This window comes from Manis javanica, chromosome 4, assembly GCF_040802235.1.
Source record: "Manis javanica isolate MJ-LG chromosome 4, MJ_LKY, whole genome shotgun sequence".
NCBI classification, from domain to species: domain Eukaryota; kingdom Metazoa; phylum Chordata; class Mammalia; order Pholidota; family Manidae; genus Manis; species Manis javanica.
The window spans coordinates 177342484-177354023 of record NC_133159.1 but is presented as its reverse complement, the minus strand read 5'-3'; the positions used below and the strand labels follow the sequence as shown (position 1 = coordinate 177354023).

The window sequence follows — 11540 nt, the reverse complement described above, 5'->3', positions numbered from 1 at the left end:
GGGTGATTTACAGCTGCGGGAGCTCAGCTCCATAAATCTCTCAGTCCCACTCACATGATCCATCTTTTCTCTGAGCTGAATTTAGGGAAGAGCGCGCAGGAGCCAGATAAGGTAAGATTTATATTTACCCTTTTAGAGGCGCCCCCTCCCTCGCTGCCCCGTCACCTCGGCGCGGCTAGGCTCCCAGCGGTCCCGCACTGCGGCACCCAGAGGGCACCCGCCTCCGGCACCCACCGCGCCCTGGCGCCCCAGGATCTCGGCTGCCCAGACCCCCGACCGCTGGAGCTCAATAGACGCCTTCCCAGCCCCGGTGCGCGCTATACCTTTGTGCCCCTCTGTTGCTGCCCCCAAGAGCAGGACCCTGGTGCCTCTTTCCCCTACACCCTCACAGGGAAGAAGTTAGTTCCTTCTTCCTCTCTCCCTCCTGCCCATCCTCTGCTCCGCTGCACGCTGCGAAGTCTGGCTTGGGGACGCAGTTCCCCAGCAGCCACCGGGTCTGCGCCCAGTCTTACAGCGCCCTCTGCTGGAGTGCGACTGGCCGCCCGGCGTGAGCAGGCGGCTGCCGGGAGCGCCGCGTCCTACCAACTCCCTGGCGTCGGTCCTCGCACGGACCTTAAGCGCACTGTCATAGGAGTCGGGACTGCTCTGAGACGCTCTCCCCAGCCCTTGGTCCATTACTTTGACGGATGGAGACATGGGGGACCCGCAGCGCTGATCGCGGCTGTAGTGAGGACAGATCCCGGCTGTCCCCAGACTGGGTCTCATGGGACGGTGCTCTCAAGTGGGCACTTTTGGAGTGGAAGCAGGGTCCCTGATGGGTCACCCCTGTGCACTTGTGCCAGCGCAGCATGTTTAGGACCCAGGAGCAGCCCGGGGGCGGCTCCCTGGACAGCGGGAGATCCTCCCAGCCACCCTCCCCACTCCACCCCCTACCGGGTGTGCGGCTCAGATGTCCGAGTAGCGGCGGCTCTGACCCTTCGCAGCCTCAGTCTGCGGCAGCAGGGGCTTGCTGCCCTGGCCCCTGCGCGGCCCCCTCCCCCAACCCCATGCCTCAGCCCTAACCCTGCAGCCCTCCCCCGCGGGGGGCCCCTTGCCTGTCGCGTCTAAGTCAGGCGCCATGAACGACCAGTACCACCGGGCTGCCCGGGACGGCTACCTGGAGCTCCTCAAGGAGGCCACCAGGAAGGAACTGAACGCCCCCGACGAGGATGGCATGACCCCTACCCTCTGGGCTGCCTACCACGGCAACCTGGAGTCACTTCGCCTCATCGTGAGCCGCGGGTGAGTGTCCCATCTGGCACGGGAAGGGCAAGAGAGCCTCAGGGCCATGCCAGGCCCTTGGGACCCACCCCTCTCCAGATTTTGTGGCATCTTCCCCCCGCCCTCTGAGCCGCCCCCTTCCCTACACACAGACCCTAAGGTGGGACTTTAGAGCCTGGCAGTCCTGGGGAGAGGACACAGATGAGGCATGTGACCCCTGTGAGCTGGAAGTGGGGCTAGGAAGGAAGAGGTCCTCCCTGCCTGCTCCTGCCTGGGATCCAAGGGCTCTCCCGGCCAGGGCCCACACCTCCCGGCTGTGGCTCGCAGCTCTCTCCCCACTCATTCCTGGGAGTTATGGGCCCTGTCCACAGAGCCAAATGTCACTCGGTTCAGCCACCCCATTAACTCCTTCTGTGCTCCTCCCCCACTGCGGGCTTCCTCAGCCTCCCTTTGGGTTGTCTGGGGGAGGAGTGGGCATAGGTGTCAGGACAGGGAAGGGGTTTGGAAGTAGCAGTTGAGGTACACAAGATCCAAGGTGCTGACTTGGGCCCCCGTGGCTGAGGGACCCGGTGGACACGCTGTGGATAGCTCCTCCAGCCTCGGCTGGTTTATAAAGAGAAGTCCGTTGAACTGGACACCATGGCTGCCTGGACAGGGAAAAAGTGGGGAAGAGATGCACCAGGAAGATTAATATGAACATCTCAGGCCCTGGGAAGTCACGGTGGAGGGAAAGGGGCCCCAGCGGGCCCTGGAGCTGGCCTGTGACCTGAGCATGTGCTGGGTGGGGTACCCTCCTTTCCCTTCCTCAGGCCCGACCACAGGTGTGAGCAGCCCCCAAGACCAGACAGCTGAGCCACGTTCCAGGAGGCCAGGAATGGCCCCTCCCCATGCCAAGAGGCTCACAGCGATCCTGCTGTCCTGCCCCCACCTCAGGGAGATTCATAGGATGAGGGGATAAAGGGGGTGCACCAAAAGCCCAGCTCCTACTGAGGGCAAGGGTTGAGGTTTGCTTCAGTGTGGGCAGGTGCGCAGCAGCTTGCCCCTCTCATTGTCCTGTGGGACTTGGCAGCCACTGGGGGAAGTGAGGAGGGGTTGGCCGGGAGCTGTTGTGACAAGGGGGCCATTCTCCCTCCAGCCCTGTGAGGTGGCCTTGTGGCCTCATTAGTGTGGGGCGGAGGGGCTGAGCTAGGCCCCTGAGGGAGGGGAGAGCTTGGAGGAGCCAGTGGGAGCATACCCAAGCCCAGCACAGCCCGGTATGGAAGGTGTTGGAGGGGACTGGGTGGGCCCCCTGGGCAGGCCCAAGCCAGCCTGACTCACAGAGCTCCTGTAGATGAGGCTGCCGCAGGAGGGAAGGGCACTGGGCCCAGGTCGCAGACTTCCCTCCCCTCCCCTCCGGTCCTGGCTGCCCCCACGCTCCCCTCCTGGCCCAGGCCAAGACCCGACACCTGCTCTCACACCCGTCCTTGCCAGGCCTGGCCCTGCTCCCTGCAGAAGTGGCTGTGCCCGCAGACACACAGGCGCACACCCCTCACCCACACTCACGCAGGGCTCAGGCCCGCACACACCTCCCTCTCATCCTCTTTTAAGGTCACTCTTCCAAGGCGGCCACACTCACTGCCATGCCTTCCGAGAGACCCAGACCCTGCCCTGGCCCACCGCCTCTCTGGGCCAGCTCCCTGCTGGGCCTCATGAATAATTCACTCCTTTCTCTCAGGGCATCAAATATTTATCCCCTGAGATTCCCAGCGCTCAGTTCTCTTGGGGAAGGCCCCGCCCTGGCCCTGCCTTCTTGTCCCCCCACCCACGGCGTGCCCGGGGCCATTTTTTCCCCTGGGCTCGTCCTAGGTTCTTCTGGTGGCCCCAGGTTGCGGAGCTCCTGGAGTCAGAGGAGAGATCTCAGGCCCTCCGTTCCCCTGGTGCGCTGTGGGGATGCTCAGCCAGCTGGGAGCTCCTTACACCCGCGGCCGCTGCCGGCTGCCTGCCCCAGCTTGCGACGGCTCATCATCCCTCCCGCATGTCCTCCCTGCAGGGGTGACCCGGACAAGTGTGACATCTGGGGCAACACGCCCCTGCACCTGGCAGCTTCCAATGGCCACCTGCACTGCCTTTCCTTCCTGGTGTCCTTCGGAGCCAACATCTGGTGCCTGGACAACGACTACCACACGCCGCTGGACATGGCCGCCATGAAGGGCCACATGGAGTGCGTGCGCTACCTGGACTCCATCGCGGCCAAACAGAGCAGCCTCAACCCCAAGCTGGTGGGCAAGCTGAAAGACAAGGCCTTCCGCGAGGCGGAGCGGCGCATCCGCGAGTGCGCCAAGATGCAGCGCAAGCACCATGAGCGCATGGAGCGGCGCTACCGGCGCGAGCTGGCAGAGCGGGCAGACACACTCAGCTTCTCCAGCCTCACGTCCAGCACCCTGAGCCACCGGATGCAGCATCTGGCGCTGGGCAGCCACCTGCCCTACTCGCAGGCCACGCTACGCGGCACCGCCAGGGGCAAGACCAAGATCCAGCGCAAGCTGGAGCGGCGCAAGCAGGGGGGCGAGGGCACCTTCAAGATCTCCGAGGACGGCCGCAAGAGTGTGCGCTCGCTGTCGGGTCTGCAGCTGGGCAGCGACGTGATGTTCGTGCGCCCGGGCACCTACGCCAACCCCAAGGAGTGGGGCCGCTCCCCGCTCCGGGACATGTTCCTCTCGGACGAGGACAGCGTCTCCCGTGCCACGCTGGCGGCCGAGCCTGCCCACTCGGAGGTCAGCACCGACTCAGGCCACGACTCCCTGTTTACCCGCCCCGGCTTGGGCACCATGGTGTTCCGCAGGAACTACTTGAGCAGCGGGCTGCATGGGCTAGACGGCGCGGGCACGCCGCGGGGCCGGCTGCAGAGCTCTCCCAGCCTGGACGACGACAGCCTGGGCAGTGCCAACAGCCTGCAGGACCGCAGCTGTGGGGAGGAGCTGCCCTGGGACGAGCTGGACTTGGGCCTGGATGAGGACCTGGAGCCCGAGACGAGCCCACTGGAGGCCTTCCTGGCCTCCCTGCACATGGAGGACTTCTCCTCCCTCCTGCGGCGGGAGAAGATCGACCTGGAGGCGCTAATGCTGTGCTCCGACCTCGACCTCCGTAGCATCAGCGTCCCCCTAGGGCCCCGCAAGAAGATCATGGGGGCCGTGCGGCGACGCAGGCAGGCGCTGGAGCGCCCGCCCACCATGGAGGACACCGAGCTGTGAGAGCTGTGAGTGCCGGAGCCTTGGGGGGTGGGGAAGCGGGGTTGGAAGGTTCTTGGAGGGGAGGGGCTCTGTCTTCTTGGGAGTGGGAGTGGGGATAATACAATATTTCATAAAACCTAATTACAAGAGGCCCTCTTATTTTGTTTACCTCCAGCTCAGAAAAAGAAGCTGCCAATTTAATGACATAAGGCTTTCTTATCACAGCTAATGGAAAATGTACCTTGATTTTGGAGATAGCAAAATGCTGAAAAATGGGTATCTTAATGCGGATGAGACAATAGTCCTAGGAGGAATGTTTTCAGCCCTCCCAACTACTGGGTACTGGTCAAGCCCTTGCACATGTCCCCTCATTTAATTCTCCCCAACTCCCGCATGCATAGGCTGTATCATCCCCGTTTTACAGGTGAGCAAGTGGAGGTTCAGCTGGCTAGAGCAGCTCACCCCAAGGCCCTCCTGCTACTTGGTGTGGAGCTGGACTTAATCCCCGGTATGGCTTTAGAGCCGGGGAACTAGATGACTCCTATGGGAGGGCAGAGTTATCATATTCAAAGGCCATCATGGGGGGCTCAAGGCTGCTGCCACAATGTGGTGCTGTTGGCCCTTCCCTGCCCTGGCTTCTCCCTCATGGCGTCCCACAAGCCCAGCAACTGCTGCCACCCTCTTTTGGTATCCATGGCTAGGCAGGGGTGGGTATAGGGAGGCAGTCTGGTTTAGAGTTTGGGGATGGCAAGAGCACCTCTAGGCCAGTTCCCCATCCCTGACCAGGTGAGGATAAGTTGTCAAAATGTCTGGTTTTGGTTTAAATTGATGTCTTGAAGGTCCTGATCTGAGGTATGTTTCTATCTCTCTGTCCACAGATAATGGGAGCTCCTCTCCCCAGACCAAAATGAATTGCAAGTTGCCACAACCCACGGTGGGGCCACAAGGTCCTCACAGTCGCCAGCCCTGCAGTCCCCCAGCCCCTTCCCAGAAGCAAGGACCACGTGGGTCATCTCCCTTGAAAACCTGTCCACACTCCACAACAGAGGGTGTGGCCTGGAGGCACCCAGAAGGGGTCCTGGAGCCTCTGAGCCATCCCCACCTGAGTGGCCTTAAAAGACATGTGGATTCATGGGAGTCCAGCCCCAGAGGACAGGAAGGGGCCGCTGGCCCCAGGGATTATACTGTGTGCCCATTAAAGTTGGATGGGAGTGTATGTGGTGGGTGGGGGCTGGAGACTTGCTCACTTCCTAAATTTCTATAAAGGGAAGAGTTTGGACTGCCTCCCCTCCCCCGCACAGAGCCCAGAGAGGAGGTACCTGGCGAGACCCCTCAGCCAAATGCCCTTTCGTCCCCACCTCTGCCCCGGGCATGGCCAGCTCCCTTCTTCACCTGCTGGCCATGCCAGGGGGTCAGAGAGTGCCAGGCTGGGCTGGACTGGAGTCCAGGCCCTTTTCCTGTCTCACCTTGGGGTGGGACCCAGTGGAACCCACCCTGACTCTGCCCTCCCACCCTGTCCTCCTTCACCCTCCCTGTCCTCGTTTGTGCAGCCTGGTACCCCCAGGAACCCTAGAGGGCCAGGGCAGTAGATGCAAGGTGCTAGAGCAACAGACTGCAGTATTATGGCCCCCAGACCTAGTGGAGTACTCTGGGCTGGAGAAAGGCATCTGCCAATGGCCTCATTCTCCCAGGCCCAGAACAGGAGACTGGGTATGGCTGGGTGTCTAGCCTAGTGTGGGCAAGTCCTGTGATATGGACGCTGGGAGAGCCTGAAGATGTGGATAATCTGGACTGCTGATTGTCCCCAGGTCCCCAGGGCTCTGTTTGACGTGTGCATCTGTGTTGGGGTTTAGGTAGTGGATTGCCCTCAAAGTCTGGAAGCAGCTGGGCATCTGCTTGGTTCTTCACGGATAGTGGGTGAGAGCTCAGTGTGTGTCCCTGCGCTGATGGTGGTAGGACCAGGGGCAAGGCCAGCCCCAGAGCGTCCTTAGATGTGTGTCCTCAGAGCTTGCTACTCAGACTGAGGTCGTGGATATGGGAGAGTCACTCAGGAGGCCTCGCACACATGTGTGCACACCCACACCCACGCAGTTGTGCCCTTCATCCTCTGTCAGTGGTGGCCTCCCACCCCTGACCCTCAGTGTGGGAAGCAGCTCCTGCCGGAAGCACTGCCACAGTCCGCAGCTCCATCCTGGACCCCCTTCCTGGGACAGGGGAAAGAACCCCCAAAGAATGTTACAGGCCTCCCTCTGGTGTGCCTGTGGAGGTGGGGGGCATCCACACACACTCCCAGAGCCGGGGGTGTGATGCACATGGTCCCTGTTCCCACACCGAGAGCTTGGCTGTCCACCACTGCCACCCTGAGCCCACCCCAGTTGTTCTTTGTTCTCTGGGCCTGGGCCTGGGGCCACCCCCAAGTGCCGACTCCACTCAGAGCCCCGGGTGCTGCCTTTCCCTCCCGTTCCCTGTCCGTGCACTGCCTCAGCCTCCTCCAGTTCTCCTAGTGTGGGCCGGGCCAGGCTCTGTGATTCCCACTGCTGTACAAAGCACCCTCTGGGCAGGCTTATTACAACTTTTGTAGAGAACGTTCTGCATCAGCGTCATGCCTGTGTCCTATTCTTCAATCATTTGGGGGCTGGAGGGGGTAGGGTGAAGAGAGCAAGAGGGTGGGGGTGGGAGAGGGAGAGGGTCTTTTTGTACCTATGAATACTTGGTCCTCCTCCTTGGAGGGGTCCTGGGATGGATGGTTGGGTGCTCCCCAACCACCACCCATCCCATGCATCTCAAAGGGCCTTCTTTCATCTCTGTGCCCAGAATTTGGAGTTGATGGAGAGAGAGGGTTCAGAAGAACTGGGACCCGAGAGCCCCCAGCAGCTGAGCAAGGAGGATGGTCCAGGCTCCAGCCCAATCCCCAGGGCCTGCAGCCGCTGAGGGCAAGAAGATGCTTTCTCCCTTCCCACTGGGGCCTGCCTGGGCCTCTCCGGACATGGGCAGGAGCCATACCGCAGAGGCTGCCACCCATCACCCAGGCCCTGGGCCCGTGAGCCCTGATCTCCAGGCTCTAGCCCACTCTGGGAGGCTTCTTGTGGGTCTCCATTTCTCTTGCCACCCCTAGCAGCTCTTGGGGCAGCCCTATTCAGAAGCTTCCTGTCTTCAAGGGTAAGGTTTCCCCTTAAGCTGCAGGACAGTGGGTTCTGTTTGCTCAGTCAAGACTCAGTCATTTCGTCCCATTTCCTAAGGATATTGGGCCAAATGTTTCTGCCAAGGGGAGTTCAATGCAGGTCCCTCCCTCCAGCATCAATCAGAAAGGTCCGCAGGATGTCTGTGCATAAGGTTGCCTAGTAACATCTAAGGGTTCTAGGCCACCTCTCTCCACTTTACAGATGGAAAACTGAGGCCAACCAAGGGGGCATTCACACCCAGAACACAGGCCCCCTGACTGCTGTCACACTTTCCTCACCCCACACTGCCACAGGGGCCAATGAGATGCGAGATTCTGCCCTTGGGTGCTCCACAGGGCTTGTCTGCCCTGTGACCCTACTGGCCATCCTGGTCACTGCACCTACCTCAGAAGAACAGCCAGTCCTGGCGTTGCAGGTCCAGGGAAGGACATGGAGGTGAGGACTCTCAATGACAAGACAGAGTGGATCAGAGCTGCCGCGCAGAGGCAGAGACTAATTGGAAGCAGTGGGGCTTGGGGTCTCCATGGGTCAGTATGGCTGGAGGCTGGAAGCCTGGGGGCCAGGAGCAGGTGCGGCTGCAGGAAGCCTGAGGGAGTTTTAAAACCAGCACAGGGAAGAATTTTACAAGGTAAGGACTCAACTTTCTTGGCTCATCCCCCTAAGGATTTATATCCAGGTTAGGACATTTCTAAAAGTTTAGAATAATCAATGATTCTTACCTCTTTGGGATTAGAATCTGGTAGTAGGGACACTTTCCCTGAAAAAATGCACTTTGGGCACACACACACTCAAATGCAGTGTTGCCCATATTTCCAGGCAGCTCATGGAGCCCCGAGAGGTCCAGGGACTCCAGGTTAAGAAGCCTTAGTTAGACTGCTAAGAAGTTACATCATACATGGGATCACCTATTTGATGGAGATGGGGATGGCGGAATGAATCAGAGTCAGGAAGGGCCTTCGGGTATGTGGCGCAACCTCATTTTACAGATGAGATAACTGAGGCCCAGAGAGTGAGGGGCCGGCTAAAGATCACAGGGCAGCCAAGTACACAAAGCTGCTCTAGGTCTCCTCATGCCTTCCATGGTGCCAGCTGCCTCTTATCTCCACGTTAGACCAGTCCTAGACAGCATGACACCCCTGTCCTCCCAATGCATCCCTGTGCCACCTTCTCTGAGATAAGCCTGGGTTGTCCAGGAAGTGGCAGGACTCAGGAGACATCCAGATCCAGGCAGCAGAACTGGTCCCACCCCTTCCCAAGCTGTGTGGCCTTGGGTAAGTTACCCAGCTTCTCTGAGTCTGTTATCTCATCTGTAAAAATAGGTATTAAACTAATTATAATAACAGTGTTAACTCCAAAGGTCATCAGGAGGGTGAAATGATAATACAGTGAAGCAGTCGGCACACTGTCAGGTAGTCAGTACACATCAGTTAATAAGGATCACTGTTAATGGTGACCTGAGATAGGCCAGTGGGGCACTCATTGCATCTGTGGCCCCGGCCACCAGTCAGTGAGTCCTAAGCATTCCCAGGGAGCAGTCCTGCTTTTCTGACCTCAGCATCCGTACCTGAACAGCAGGGGTTATTGACAATCCAGGAAATAGCTAAGGTATGGGCAGCTAGCCAAGGGTAGGCCACCATCCAGTGGAAGGACCCCTGGAGACCAGAGCTATTCCTGGGGTGCCCAAGAAGCTGGGCATCTTTTCTGCATGGGGAGTCACAGACCCACCAGCCTGGGGTCCCCATTATGCTACTGTCTGAACTTTAGAGTTCATCAAAACCTTTCCCTTACTGCTGTGAGGTAGACAGGTGAGGGATTTTAGACGACAAGGAGATTGAGTATCATAGAGGTTTTGTGACATTCGCAAGGTCCCAGTAAGTTAAGAAAGCTTAAGCTCCCTGACCTGGCTCCCTGTGGCCACCCTCATCCCCAGGAAAAGCTACCGATTTTTGAGAGCTTATAAGGTGTTGGGTGTTCATGTTAAGCACTTTATATACATTTAACCCTTGCAGTAAAACTTCAACCCTATAAAACAAGGACTATATTATTATTATTATCCCATTTTACAGGTGGGAAAACAGAGGGTCAGAGCAGTGATATGACTTGCCCAAGGTCACAGAGCTATTAGGTGGACACACCAGGCCTCAAAGACAAATTTCCATGATATCAAAACCTTCACGCCTAACCACAGCGCTGTATTGGCCTCAAACACTTGTACCCTTTAGTGGGGTTGTCTTTGATCTTGGGCCACCTTGACCTGGCCATGCATGGTTCCGGGCCGATACCAGACTCAGCCTGATGTGGGGTAGGGGCATGCTGGCAGCTCCAGTGGCTTAAGTAATGGCTGAGCTGCGCTGGAAGCTAACCTCTGAGGACCTGGGTTCAAATCTAGATCTGTCGCAGCATAGCAGTGACCTTAGCCTAATCACATAACTTCTCTGAGTTTCTTCCTCTGCAAAATGGATGTGAAGTTGCCTTCCTGATGCCTGGCACATAGTAGGTGTGCAGCACAGGCCTCCAAGCAGGCCTCACCTCCCATCAACAGTACTAGTAACACTTATGTACTTCAGGTGTGTTAGTCTCCAGCACTATTTATTGTCATTCTGTTTTTCAAACGAGGAAACTGAGGTACAGAGACGTTTGTGAAATGTGCCCAAGCTCACACTGCTGGGAGGTGGTGGAGCTAGAGCTCAAACTCTGACAGGCTGGTTCCCAGCTGTCCACGTCTCATCATGAAGGTGAGCGTTTATTGAGCACCTGCTGTATGTCAGTACTTTACTTCTGTGATTTAGTGAATTCTCATGACAGCCTCATGTAATAATGACAGGGGATTATTAAATCACTTGACGGAAGAGAAAACCTAGACTTGAGGACATGAGGTCGTTGCTCAGGTCACACAGCTGGTAAGAGCACAAACAGGGCCGGACTCCTCATCTGACTGACTCTCCACAGCCTCACCTCTTACCTCCTCACTGTCTGATCCTCCACGGCTGCGCCTCTGGATCGGCTGCCTCTTATTGGCTGCCCCATTTCTTTGGACAGGGCTGAGGGCAATGCGCTCTCCCCTATTGCTGAATGACTAAGCCCGATGGGGTTTGGAGCCTGAGGTGGGGAAACTCAGCAAATCCATTCAGAGCCCCCTGATCTTTAGAGAATGCCTTTGGGGCATGCTAGTGTGATGAGCCCTGGAAAACCTTTTGACTCTATAGGTCCCATGGGGCCCTATTTCCACCCCCACTCACTCTCCGTCACTCCATGGGACCTGGGTGGGTCTGGATGGGCAATTTCCTGGGGCTGTGGGACCCTGTCCCTGCTCTGCATGTGCACACACCTGGGACTTTGCTCCTCAGGATCCTGGACAGTGGCTGGCAGGTGCCCTGCTGGGTGGGGGAGGGAACAGCAGTAGCTGCCAGCTGAGTTGGGGCCCTGACCCCCACCATCACTGCCCCATGGGGGCTCTCTCTGTCTCACATAATCAAATCACCCCTCATGACATTCTCTTCAGACACTAGCATCCGAGGTGGGCAAGGGCAGGAAGGCATTATTCACTAGCCCCATTTCATAGATGCAGCAACTGAGAGTCAAGGCAGCAGAGGACCTGCTGGGAAGTACATAAGTCAGGATGCCTGACCCGGTCCAAATTCAGTGCCGCTCTGCCAGCTGCTTTCTCAGAACGTGTATCTAGCACCTTCTACATACGAGGCAAAGCAAACCCGTGAGAACAGTGTCGCTGCCGTGCCTCACAGGTCAGGAAAGGAAGGCTCGGGCAGCTGGAGTCAGTGCTCCAAGCCTCTGGGTGCAGAAGTGTCAGGGCCTTGGGGCTCCAGCCCCTGACTGGCTGTGTCCAAGGCACCCCCGCCTCCCTCCATCCCGTTCACCGAGCCACCTCCCC

General features: G+C 58.4%; 1 protein-coding gene across 2 annotated transcripts; it reads left to right on the top strand.

Annotated features, from left to right (window-relative positions):
• Positions 1-39: 39 nt before the first annotated feature.
• Positions 40-7048, top strand: USH1G (USH1 protein network component sans). Of its 2 annotated transcripts, XR_012130868.1 has the most exons (4): positions 40-1281; positions 3290-4495; positions 4894-4977; positions 5348-7048. XR_012130868.1 is itself a non-coding variant. In XM_017646174.3 (3 exons), the coding sequence occupies exons 1-2, from the start codon at positions 1118-1120 to the stop codon at positions 4488-4490; spliced, it is 1365 nt and encodes a 454-aa protein (XP_017501663.3). In that variant the 3' UTR covers positions 4491-4495; positions 5348-7048. The 2 variants fall into 2 exon arrangements, 1 of the variants encoding a protein (XP_017501663.3); XM_017646174.3 differs by lacking the exon at positions 4894-4977 and having other exon boundaries at positions 1118-1281.
• Positions 7049-11540: the final 4492 nt, after the last annotated feature.